At 35.4% G+C, this 13,922-nt stretch overlaps 1 protein-coding gene across 3 annotated transcripts in view; it reads right to left on the reverse strand.

Moving 5' to 3' along the window:
• STAG2 (STAG2 cohesin complex component) overlaps nucleotides 1-13,922 on the reverse strand; it is a gene marked incomplete at both ends in the record, with an annotated part of 100,409 nt that overhangs the window by 21,850 nt on the left and 64,637 nt on the right. For all 3 annotated transcript variants that reach the window (XM_080718594.1, XM_080718595.1, XM_080718593.1), the window contains 4 exons: nucleotides 592-740; nucleotides 4,216-4,317; nucleotides 6,239-6,378; nucleotides 13,143-13,317. In XM_080718594.1, coding sequence (XP_080574720.1) covers nucleotides 592-740; nucleotides 4,216-4,317; nucleotides 6,239-6,378; nucleotides 13,143-13,317 — 566 coding nt within the window. The remainder of the gene's footprint in view (nucleotides 1-591; nucleotides 741-4,215; nucleotides 4,318-6,238; nucleotides 6,379-13,142; nucleotides 13,318-13,922) is intronic.

Here is a 13,922-nt window from a genome sequence, read left to right on the forward strand (position 1 = left end):
AGACAAAACATACTATGTCCAGCACCCTTGCCCTAAACTTTATAGAAAATAATCATTTTTACTGTCCTTGGCAATCCTGCTTAAATGACTATGCTCTTGCTTTTCTGCCAAAAAATAAAGTATAAAAACTGTAACAAATCCTGAATAAAATGGAGAAAGATTTGATCTCATGTGTCATTCTTCTCTCATCAGCCTCTGTTTCCCCCTCATCAACACACGAACCCCGACTCTGCTAGGGCTGGACCCCAGCAGGAGACAAAGGAATCAGACCTCAAAGATTTCCCTATCTAGCAGTGAGATTATGACAAAAGCTAGTAAAAGAGACTTTGTGATGTCTGATAATATAGTTTTGCCTCAAAATTTGTAAAGCTTTTGTGTTAAGTAAAACAAAGACTTTCTTATAAGGAAATTTTAGCCCCTAGTTATTAAGTGAGATAGCACCATAAATCATTCTTAAACTTTAAGAAGATATGGCATAGGTTTTATAAACTAATAATAAACTTAATTTAACTATTCCAACGGAAAGGGCTAGAAACAAAAAACTTTCATGATTAAAAAATGTAAAGACTAAATAAAGTGTTTGGGGATTACTTGTGTAGCATGGCAATGGCTTCTCTTGTTTTCAATTGATCGAGTCCAAAAGTTAAAGCAAAACGCCGAGCAAGTTCTTTTATGCCACTAAATGTTGAAGATGATCTATCAAAATTATAGCCATTTTCCTGTATCATTTCATTAAATAGCTGTTTAAAAGAAAGAAAGCATGTTAAAATTTTCTGGTAAACAAGAATTAACATAGTTAAAAGAATATTTTCTATTTTTAAAATACAGGTGTTCGATTGAGGAACCATATGCTATCCTAAAAGGTAGATATAGAAAAACATGATACAAATGACAAATGACCAAAATTATAGCATTTCATTATTTTTATTTTATAGATATTAGAAACCCTTTAGGTTAGTTTTGTCAGAATTCTATTCTGCTGATATTAATTGGCTATTAATAGATCACATAATATATATAAAAAGAAAACTCTCTAAATAGTGAGGCAGCTGTGCACTATTTATTTGATGGGGGGCAATGCTGGCAATCAAACACAGAGCCTCTCAAATGTTCACCTATTACATACATTTAGGTGGTGAATCCTTATGTTAAGAGTTTTCACTTTAAAGTTGCAAAAACCTTTATAATTTTGAGAGCCATCAACTGAGCAATTCTAATTATTAAATTGTTCTAATTATTAAATTAATTAAATTGATTATTAAATTGTTGAAGAGTCCAGGTATATATCCAAATAAAATGAAATAAACGTTAAAGAGATTTGTACTCTTGTGTTCATCAAAGCATCATGTACCATAACCAAGACACAGAATTAACTTAAGTGAACATTAACAGATGAATAAAGAATGTGTGGTGTATCTACACACACACACACACACACACACACACACACACACACACACACACAAATATTTAGCCATTAAATGAAGAAAATTATCCTTTGCAAAAGCACAGATAAACCGGAGAACATTATACATTAAATGAAATAAGCCAGGCATAGAAAGACAAATACCACATTATTTCACTTATGTATGTAGGTTACAGGAATTGAATTCATAGCTTCAGCTACTTAGTGAGACTCTCTGCAATTTAGTGAGGCCCTGTTTCAAAATAAAGAATAAAAAACAAGGCTGAGGGTAGAGGTCAGAGGTAAAATGCCCCTGGGTTCAATCCCCAGTACTGGGGGGAAAAAATAATTTCAATTCAATAGAAAAGAGAATAGAACAAGAAAACAATAGAACAGAATTGTTCTAGGAAAAGAGGGAGAAGAAAAAGAAGAAGAAGAAGACGACGACGAGAAGGAGGAGGAGGAAGAGGAATTTTATACTTGAAAATTGCTGAAAGGGGATTTTAAACATTTTTACTCAAGAAAAAACATGGGAGGTAATGTATACATTAATCATCTAGATATAATAATTTCACATTGTATGGGTAAACTTCACAACAGACTGTTAAGTATACACAGTTTTTGTCATTTATATTTGGTTAGAGGGAATAAACAAATGCCTCTCAATCCTCCCAAAAGATATTTCCCAAACTTTCTACAGCAAGCAGTGTGTGTGTGTGTGTGTGTGTCCCCGGATGGGTGGGGTAACTAGGGAAGGAACCCAGGGACACTCTCCCTCTGAACTACAACCCCAGACCTATTTTTTATTCTTTATTTTGAAACCGGTCTCACTGAGTTGCAAAGGTTCTCACTAAGTAGCTGAGGCTGGCCTCGAACCTCAATCCTCCCGTCTCCGCCTCTTGAATGCTGGGATGACAAGCATGTGCCACCACGCCCACAGCAGCCATTGTTTAAGAGCAAGTTATTTAAAAGCAATCTTTAAAATTTTCCAAATTTTATTAATTTAACAGAATATTCAGATTTGTAAATGGATTAATAACTTTCACAGCTACGTTTCTAAGAAGCAAGAATGTTTATCAAATTGAATTAGGTTGAGGTATGTATTGTATACAAATTTTGTCTCTAAAGACAAATATAGTCTACCCAAATGATTTCACCTAATTAAGCTTTCTTTCACAGTGCCAAAATAAAAGGGACTGCTGTGTTGTGGTTTAATTTTTTTATATAGAAAGCAAGACATGGTGGCACACACTTGTAATCCCAGTACTTGGGAGGCTAAGGAGGAGAATTATGGTTTCAAAGCCTGCTTCTAGAATATAGTGAGGCTCTAGAAACCTAGTGAGGCAAGCCAGGTGTGGTGGCGCACGCCTGTCATCCCAGCATTCAGAAGGCTGAGACCGGAGGATCGCGGTTCGCAGACAGCGTCAGCTACTACTAAGTGAAGCCCTCTGCAAATCAGTGAGACCCTGTTTCAAAATAAAGAATAAAAACTAGGGCAGGCGGTGTAGCCCGGAGGTCAAATGCCCCTGGGTTCCATCCCCAGAGCCGCAAAAAAATAAAAAATTAAAAAAAAAAAAAAGAAACCTAGTGAGGCCCTGTTTCCAAATAAAGAAAGTGTAGCTTGCAGGCAGAATGCCTCTGAATTCAATGCCCAGGACCCCAAAAAAATTTTATATGAAAAAAATTTTGAATTTTTATAATAATTTATATGAAATTTTATATGAATGAAGAAAAAAGTAAAATTCAAGCTGGGCATGGTGGTGCACGCTTGTAATCCCCGCGCTTGGGAGGCAGAGACAGGAGGATTGTGCAGGTTCGAAGCCAGCAGCGCTGGCTTAAGAGACCGTGTTTCCAAATAAAAATATAAAATAGGTCTGGGAGTGTAACCCAGAGGTAGAAGGTCTTCCAGGAACCCCAGTACCACCAAAAAAAATAAAAAATAAAAAATAAAAAAATAAAATTCATTTGAAATCTACCAAGCACTAAAGTATAATAACTGATAACATTTTTATGATTTTTCTTCCAGATAGACAAGAATTTATAGGATTTTATAATGATGCTTGTTCTCTCGAAAATCTTTTTCTTTTACTCTCAAAATATGTATCATGGAAATTTTAGCACATTAATGAATATATGCCCACACTAAATTTAAGTGCTACATAATAGACATTGCAGAAATGTATATGTATTATTTACATCACTGATGGACTTTAGGATTATTTCTAATTTCTTGCTATTATAAATAATACTGCCGGGTGTAGTGGCACACGCTTGTAATCCCAGCATTCGGGAGGCTGAGACCGGAGGATCGATGTTCACGGACAGCCTCAGCTACTTAGTGAGGCCCTCTGCATCTCAGTGAGACCTGGTTCCAAAATAAAGAATAAAAAAATAGGGCAGGGGATGTATCTCGGAGGTCAAATGCCCCTGGGTTCATGGGTTCAATCCCCAAACCAAAAAAAAAATTTATATATATAATCTTCTACATCAATTTTTAGAAGCTTGTCTTATTACTACTTTGGATAAATTTTTAAAAGAAAACTACTGCCTCAACTGGCATGTAAGTTAAGAATTTTTACATATATTGGCCATTTGTCTGCTACCTATTTCGTCCATACCTCAGACAGCTATTGGTTATTAATCTCGTCAACTGGAAAGCAAGAAATGATCTCACACTTCTTTTTCTACAGGTAAGAGTGAACAGCATGTATTTCTACTTTTATGAACACTGCTACATCCTTTGCCCGGTTTTACCTATATACCCTTACTGTTAATTATATTAGCCAAATCTGATACTTTTAATGTCTTACCTGCTGCAAACTGAGAATAAGAGTCTTTGCACACTGAATTTTGTCTATTTGCCTTGTTTTACTCATTGTTTCCTTGATGATATCTCCATAATCATTGTAATACTAGAAAAGGAATTTGCATAAATTAGTAGCTATATCATTTAGACTATTAGACAATAAAACTAAAATAAAGTAAGCCCTGTAAACATGTCACAAAGTATGTATTTGGCTAAAAGTATGTCAAAGATACAAAGAAACATTTCTGAAACTTAAAGATCATATCTAAATACATAATCCCTAAACTTCAGTAAATTTAGAAACCAAAATTAGAGTTCATCAAATTAAGGTTCAGACTTGGTTTTAAATAAAGTTGCATGAAATAAAATAATAATTTGGTTAAATGAAGTTTAGAATTATAAAAAGATATAAACAAAGCTCTGTGTGAACTGATAAGACAATGGATATAATATGGTTACTCTCATAACATTATTAATGGGGATATAGGTTATGAATATTTATTTATAACTTTTAATCTGATTTGTAAAAATGGCCTGTAAACACCATTTAAATGAAACTTACTCTGTGATAGTTTTAACATGGTGCTTCAAAATACATAACTACCAGAGATAACAAAATAAGCATGCCCTTATGACCAATAAAATTAACTTTAATTCAGAATACCTAAGTCTCAAATTATAAATGTGCTTAATAACATCATAAATTTAGTTCAAAAAGTGTCATGACAAATTACTTAAGTTCCAAAATAATTTTCAATGTGCTAGAAGTTTTTTTTGGGGGGAGGGGGTACTGGGGGTGGAAACCAGGAGCTTCTATCTCTGGGCTATACTCCCAGACCTATTTTATATTTTATTTAGAAAAACGGTCTCACTAAGTTGCCGAAAGCATCAGTAAGTAGCTGAGGCTGGCTTCGAAACTGTGGGATCCTCCTGTCTTAGCCTCCCAAGCGCGGGGATTACAAGTGTGTGCCACCATGCTCAGCTCAATGTACTAGAGTTTTTTAATGTGGCAAAATATTCCAAATAGAAGATTAAATAGGCTTTCACAAATGCTTTACATTTATTTCTTGAAATCAAACTTTTTAAAGTTTAACCTTATAATTTGGTTTTTACATGAGAAAAAATATCTTGCCATATATAGTCACATTGTTATAATTAGCAGTATCCTATTACTGATTTGAAATTAAGAGTTATCTCATTTATTTACAAAAATTATAAATAACCTATTAAAATCAAGTCAGGATTTGAGAGTAGAAAGGAACCTTGGATAGTGGAACTGATGAACAAACTCAGGATAAAGTATTTAATAACTAAGGTTCATAAGCTACATAATAACATTTTTTATAATTAAAACAAACACACACACACACACACACACACACACACACACACACAACTAGAAAACAATGGGCCCTTAATAAATAGTAGCAGTGGTCATCATTATTGGTGGCAGTACTGTCCCCCACCCATTCCATAAAATAACACTTTAAAATACTACCTTAAGCAGAGGAAAGACATCAGTTTGTTATATTAAACTAATTCACAAGTGCAATTTCTAATAATTATAGTTAACCTAAGACCAGATGTTTCCAATAGTTCAAATGTAAATGATCACGTCAGAATGTCCAGAAATGAGAGAAATGGAGGTATGAGAAAAAGTTACATTTGGTTTAAAATAATTTTATACTAGAAAATTAATTTACTATTAAAAAATTTCAATGGCAACCAAGAATAAAAAGCCACTGTCACAATTTCTTTAAGCATTTAGAAATTAATCTTAGCCGGGCATGGTGGTGCACGCTTGTAATCCCAACATTCCGGAGGATGAGACTGAGGATCGCAGTTTGCCAACAGCCTCAGCTTCTTAGTGAGGCCCTCTGCAACTTATTGAGACTGTAAAAAACAGGGCAGGGAGTGTAGCTCGGAGGTCAAATGCCCCTGGGTTCCATCCCCAAACCCGCAAAAAAAAATTAAAAAGAGAAAAAAAAGGAAAGAAATTTATCTTGCTATCCATTTTTCAATTTTACCTTCATATACTGTTTGAAGATATCTGCAGCTGTATTCATCTCCACTACAGTATATACAATTAGCTTACAAAATGCTGCAAGTAAATTTCTCCTCTTGTGCAAAGCTTCGATTTTACTGGCTTCATCCTCTTGCTGACCATCTGAAAGAGAAACGTTCCAAACATTAAGCCATCTTGTATTTTACTTTATAATCTTAAAAATTCACACTATAGCCGGGCGTGGTGGCGCACGCTTGAAATCCCCGCACTTGGGAGGCTGAGACAGGAGGATCGCACAAGTTCAAAGCCAGCCTCAGCTACTTAGTGAGGCTCTCAGGAACTTAGTGAGACCCTGTTTCTAAATAAAATATAAAAAGGTCTGGGAATATAGCCCAGAGGTAGAAAACCTCTGGGGTCCACACCCAGTACCAAAAAAAAAAAAAAAAATCACACTATACTTTCAACCTTCTATTATAGAATTTGATAAAGAAAAACATGAAAATCAAAATAAAAAAATATAATCACTCTATTTTTTAATAGACTACAGTTTTGTCACATCAAATAACAATTAGAAGGTTGGAATAAGAACAATCAGAATTAGTCAAAGAAACTGATGTTTAGTGAAGTCAGGCTATGCTTTCCTAACAAATTCTTTTTTTGTTGTTGTTGTTACTGGAAATTGAACCCAGAGGTATTCTACTTCTGAGGTACCATCACAACCCTATTTCATTTATTACTGAAACAAAGTCTTGCTATGTTATTGAACATTGGCCTTATACATGCAATGTTCCTCTCTCAGCCTCCCAAGTACTAGGATTATAGAAATATACCACCGTGCCCAGCTATTGGCTTATACTTCCTTAATAAGGATGGTTTTGTCAGTGAGATCTACATATGCAACATCTGTTGGCTAAGGCTTCTTTCCTGAATATAAGCAACCTCGGAAATTCTTAGTTTTCCAAGAATATCCCACCCGTCCCACCTCAAACTTTTATTTATATATTCTTCCTTTAAATACATTCTGTTAAACCGGCTTAGGAACTATTCTGTCTTTTTAAAATAATTTCAGCTGGGTGTAGTGGCACACGCTTGTATTCCCAGCAATTGGGAGGCTGAGACAGGAGGACCACAGTTGGCAGACAACCTCAGCTACATAGTGAAACCCTGTTTCAAAATAAAGCATTAAAATAGGGCTGGAGGTATAACAAGGAGGTAAAATGCCCCTGAGTTCCATCCCCAGGACCACAAAAAGAAAAAATATAAAATAAAGGGTGTTTCTAGCCATTTGATAATATAAATAAAACTGTGATGAAGTCTTCTACAAAAGTAGCATAAAGAATTTTCCTTTAGACAGATTTCACAAATGAAATTAATTAAAAATCTATTTCTATTGTTAGATAAAAGTTTCATTTATTTACATTTATTTGGTTACTATTTCTTTACTGAAGTTAGAGTTTTTTGTATGTCTATTAGTCATTTATAATTCAGTCCAGCTCTTCAATGTAAGATTTGTTGAGGTTGATTAATGTAGGAGCAACATTCGAGTATGTGTAAAAGTATAAATGTAGCAAGTTAACCAGGACACTCATTGTTGTGAAGAGGAGAAGCGGAAGTGGGGGATGGGAGAGGGCACCAAGCACAGTCTGAATGTATGTCATTATGATCCACATAAAAATAAAAAATAGAGGACTTCCGGGAAGATGGTGACCGAGAAAAGCGGGGCTTAAGAGCCCCGCTAACAACAAATCTCCATTACCACAAAATCAGCGCCTTTCATAGCCAGAAAACACCATCACCAGTGAAACAAAAAATCACCAGGCCCAGAGAGAAAGCGGACTGAGAACAGAGCCACAGAGGAGATACACCGGCCTCACGCCAGAGGACACGGCAGACGCGGAGGCAGCGCCATACAGCCGGCGGCACTGGCGAATTCACGGGACGGCTACAGCAAGCCGAGGTGAGCCACTGCGGAACAGCCAGGCGGGATTTCTCCACGCAGAGAGCATCTAAAGCTCCCAGTGGCCGAGCTCAGCACACGCTGCAGGGATTCAGAGTGGAAATCAAAACCAAGAAGAAAAATGCCAGCCCCACGGCCGAGGGGGGAGCAGCGGCGCCATATTGCCACAGGCGGCAGAAGCACCGAATTCAGCGAGGCCAGTACAGCTACATCTGCGTACTCAAGAACAGTGAGTCAAATTGCGGGCCACAGAGGAGAAATCCCAGTACTGTACTCCCTGGGACTTGACCCAGTGGGGGAGGGGCGGTGGCAGAGATATCATACCATAGGAGAACGTGCAACCTGGCACCCCCCGCAGTCTAAAGCAGCCTCTATCGATTCTCTGGGTCGGAGACTCTGTGATAAAACCCAGTAAAGGAGTAGTGAGGTCTGAGATACTACTGACTCGAGATCCAGAACACCTTAAGTGAAGTCATAGTTACCCAAGGGAAGAACCCAGAGAAGGCACAAACATCCGAAATCATGGGAAAGAGGAATAATACTGGAGCAATAAATGCCCACAACCCCACAACATCAGAACCCGATAAAACTGAAAATCAGAGATTTCTAGAAGATCAAATCAGGAAAATAAATGTAGAAATAATAGAGGTGCTTCGAAAAGAACTCAGAGCCAAAAAGAGATAAAGGATGCAAATAATGAAGTAAAGGCCTCAATTCAAAGCACAAACAACCGATTAGAACACATGGAGAACAGAATCTCGCTCTTAGAAGATGAGCAATCCAAAAATGAACGCATAGTCTCTAATCTAGAAAAAAATATCCGACAGCAGGAATCTGATATTGAAAAAATATGGGCCCATTTTAAGAGAGCTAACCTAAGAATAATTGGAATAGAGGAGGGAAAAGAAAGTGAAATCAAAGGGATCAACAATCTCTTCAAGAAAGTAATAGCGGAAAATTTTCCAAACATAGAGCAAGAGGTTGATACACAGGTCCAGGAAACGTATAGAACTCCCTTTAGACAGGATCGGAGAAGAGGATCCCCACGCCACATAATTGTCAAAATGACCAATGTGGAAGCCAAGCAGAGAATCTTAAAGGCAACAAAAACAAAGGGCCAAGTGACATTCAGAGGCAAACCAATTAGAATCACTCCAGACTTCCCAAACCAAGTTATGAGAGCCAGAAGGGCTTGGAGTAACATATTCCCAATTCTGAAAGAAAACAACTTCCAGCCAAAAATTTCCTACCCAGCAAAACTTTCTATCAAATTAGATGGAGAAATAAGAAGCTTCCATGACAAACAGAAACTGAAGGAATTTATGTCTTCAAAACCAGCACTAGAGAAAATACTCAAAAGAGATTAACTACAAAGAAGAAATAGGTAACACACTCCAGAACTAGAGAAACAAGATTTTCCATCCAACAGACAACTAAGATTGGTTATCTGTGGAGATTCATTATTTATGTTAGTCTTTTACCTATCTCTAAAGGGTATTGTTTGCCTTTATTGTTGTTAATTTTTAGGATTTCTAGTTGGAATATTAATATACCTTCAGATATAGCATTTGGAAATATTTTATCCCATTCTATTAGTAACTGTTAACTCTGTTTACATTGTCTTTGGATATACAATTTTTTTTTAGTTTTTAGGGAGTTTGTATACTCCTCTGTTGCCTGTGCCATTGAAATCATAACCAAGAAATCACTGCCAATTTCAATGTTGTGAGGTTTAATGACCCAGATTTTCTCCTAAAAGTTTATAGTCTTAAGATTTATATTTAGGTCTATTATCTATTTTGAGTTAATATTTGTATATGGGATTAGGTAAGGGTTCAATTGTATTCTTTTCCATGTAATTATTATTTTTTAACAATATTTAGTTAAAAGATTAATATTTCCACCACCAAATGTTTGTGGAAACCTTGTCAAAAATAACTTGACAATATAGGGAAGAATTTAGCTCTAGGCTTTTATTTAACTCCAATGGTTTATATATCTGCCTTTAAAATAGTACTACACTTTTTCAATTATTGTAGCTTTATATGGTTTGAAACCAGAAAATATATATCTTATAGCTTTGTTCTTTTTCAAGATCGTTTTGGGTACCTAGAGTCCATATTCCATATAAGGATAGATTTTTTCTGAAAAATAAATATATAAATATATGATAGTTTCACCTAAAAAATAGAAAAAAAATTCTCTGGTAAGAAAGAAAGTAAAAAGAAATATTGAAATATTATCTTTAAGTCATCAAAAGCTTGGTATCAGACAAATGAAACTGTTATGTGAGATTATCATTTTTAATTTTAGATAAATTGCCATAATACTAGATGTCAACTACTAAGCCAAGCATGGGAGGGAGGGATAGGGAGAGAATGGGGTGGGGATTGGGTGGGGGCTGACTGGGAAAAGTGTGCATGTATGTCTACAAAAGTATGTATCCTATGATGTATGAATACAGTGCACCAATAATTAAAAAAACCCTAAAAATAATATAAATAATATAAATAATAAAAATTTAAATATAAATTTTAAAATATTAAATGTTTATTTAGTTACTTTTGGGTTTTTAAAACTCTTCCTCTGGATTGGTATTTGCTAGATTAAGTATAATAAATTACTTTGTGGTGCAAGCAATTTAAAACAGAACCTCCAGCATGCTAAGCACATGCTTTATCACTAAGTTATAACCCAAACCCTGAATGTTTTTTTTCCTAGTATGAGGATTGAACCCAGGACAGCTTATCTCCAAACTCCACCATTTTTAGTTTTTTGTTTGTTTGTTTTTTGTTTGTTTGTTTGTTTGGTGGTGATGAGGATGGAACCTGGAGCTTTCTATCTCCAAGCTATACTCCCAGGCCTATTTTATATTTTTATTTGGAAACAGGGCCTCACTAAGTTGCTAAGGCTGGCTTTGAATCTGAGCGATCCTCCTGTCTCAGCCTCCCAAGCGCTGGAATTACAAGCATGCGTCACCACGCCTGGCTCACCCTTTTTAATTTTTATTTTCAAAGTCTCCCTAAGTTGTTGAGACTGCCCTGAACCTATGGACCTTCTGTCTCAGTCTCCCAGACACCGAGACTACAGGCATGTGCTCCACTTGAAACCAATATAAAAATAAGAATTCAAGATAGGCCATCAGAAAAAATTTATTTAATGTGTATTTTCCAGTATGTCACAGCCATTTTGTTAGAAACCTAAAGAATAGCATTAACTCTTGTATTTATTTATTTATTTATTTATTTATTTATTTATATTGAGGATGAAACCCAGGGGCATTCTACCTTCAGGCTATACTCCCAGAACTATTTTATATTTTATTTGGAAACAGGGTCTCACTAAGTTGCTGAGAGCCTCACTAAGTAGCTGAGGCTGGCTTCGAACCCATGCCATCCTTCTGTCGCAGCCTCCGAAGCGCGGGGATTACAAGTGTGCACCACCACGCTGGGTTTATTCTTTATTTTGAAAAACCCAGCTCATCTTTTCAGATTCAGTTCAGTTATTAGATTCTCTCACAGATGCATACCAGTCAGACCTTCTTTTACATACCCACACTTTGTACATGCCTTTTACTTATTACTGCACTATAACTATTTGTCTTTTCCACATGAACTTAATTCTTGAAGAGACTTCACTTTTTTCATAGCAATGGCATCTAGTATATTGCCTCCTAACCAATAATCTCTGTCAAGTGAATACTAAGAATTAAAGTATAACTAAACCAACAGTTGAGAATGAAGGGTAAAAAACTGAAAGCATATAAACTAACAAATGGACTTTGACAGCTATTGTGGCTACTCTACTCTGGGTTTCTAACTATGCTCTTGGTAAATTTTTAGTATGTGAACATAAAGCTCTTTATTGATTAAAAAAAAGGCTCTAGGCCATGTCTAGAATTATTTGTTTACACTCCAACATAAACTGATAGGTCAGATTGTATATTGAAAGATACATATGTGTTGAAGTCTTATTGTCCTTCAAATTGAAAACAAATCCAGAAAGTAGCTACCAAGTAATATGTACTTTTCCACAACTTCATATTCAAGTAAGGCATTTGGTATGCAATTAGGGTGTGAAGATTAACATAGCACTAGATGATTCTAATTTGCCTATTTTCTTTTGTATATTCTGAACTGCTGCAGCCCTCTACAGAAGAGTTTCTAACATTTTGCTTATATTCAGAGATCACATTAACACTCAAAATATAAAAAAATTTCTTAAAAGAAGGTGTGGTGGCATACACCTGTAATCCCAGTTCTTGGGAGGCTAAGACAGAAGAATCGCAGGTTCAAGACCTGCCTCAGCAAATTATTGAGACCCTGTTTAAAAAAAATAAAAATAAAAATAAAAATAAAGAGCTGAGGGTGTAACTAGGAGGTAGAATGTCCCCGGATTCAATCTGTAGTGTCTGACATATATTCACAGTATCTTGGGAATGTATATAACACAAAGTCACTTAAATATTTTCCTCTATCTGAATTCTGGTCTTACCAATGAATAGAAAGAAAGAAGTAAATATTACTGAGCACCTATTATATGCTCAGGCACTATACTAGTCCCTTTGCTCATGTTTTAATTAATCCTCAACAGTTCTCTATGATAGCTACAAATTAGAAACAAGCTCAAGAATACTTGACTGGAAAGCCTATATATACTATGCAACATCAAACTATCTTCTCAATATCATAAGAAAAGAACACTAATATGCTGGAACATATACCTGTGTTTCATGTTTTAACCTACTTTGGCCCATTGGTCTTAGAGGAGGAACACCTAAAAATTTAAACTGATCAACAAATATACCATTTATGGTAGCTTTGAAATAATTATTTGTTTCTAGAACTGAGAATCTGGGACTTAATGGGTTAATGACAAACTAATTGTAGTGCAATGCTATATGTCATCATTAGATAAGTTAGACTTATGGCAGACACACAGACATAATAAAAAGATGCAATAAAACTACCTGCACTGTTATTATCATCGTCCTGTTCAATGAATACATGATCCAAAATAAAGCTGAGCAACTCAGATTGCAATGAAGAATCAGGGGTATAAACTAATGGCTCTAACATATCACGTCCTCCTGACATAATCTGATGGCTGAAGATCATCAAAATATCACATAGAATAGTGAAGGCCTATTAAAATAAAGGAAAGCATGTTACAAAGTTTGTTATCAACAGTAACAAATATATTACATAATTAACACAAATAAAATCCAACTTTCTATATGTGAAACTCTTAAGATAAAGCAATGTTTAGTATTTTCCTAAGATTTTAAAGCTGAAACGTTTAATTTCTGAAACAATGACTACCTACAAAGTAATTTCACAAATAATCTCTTTAGTTTTAGCACCATTAATTAGCTTGTACAATATTGTAACATTACCAGAATGCACAATCAGGATTTAACCTAAAGTTTCCATGATTCCAACACCCTACTCTGCACTATCTTAAAATGCCTCATGGCATTCATCTCAAATATGAAATAATGTATAAATGTGGCACCATTCTTTTTCTATGGAAGAAAATAATAAATTCAAGAGTATTAGAATAATGATTTTTTTTTTAAAAAACTAGGCATGGTGGTACATTTGACAAAGATCAAAAAATCCAGGTACAGTGGCACATATATATGTAATCCCAGCTACTGGGGCTAAGGCAAAAGAATCCTCAAGTTCAAGATCAGACTGGGCAACCTAGCAAGACCCTGTCTCAAAATAACAAAAATGGCCGTTAGTTC

Source organism: Muscardinus avellanarius (assembly GCF_963383645.1).
Source record: "Muscardinus avellanarius genome assembly, chromosome: X".
In the NCBI taxonomy this organism is placed as follows: domain Eukaryota; kingdom Metazoa; phylum Chordata; class Mammalia; order Rodentia; family Gliridae; genus Muscardinus; species Muscardinus avellanarius.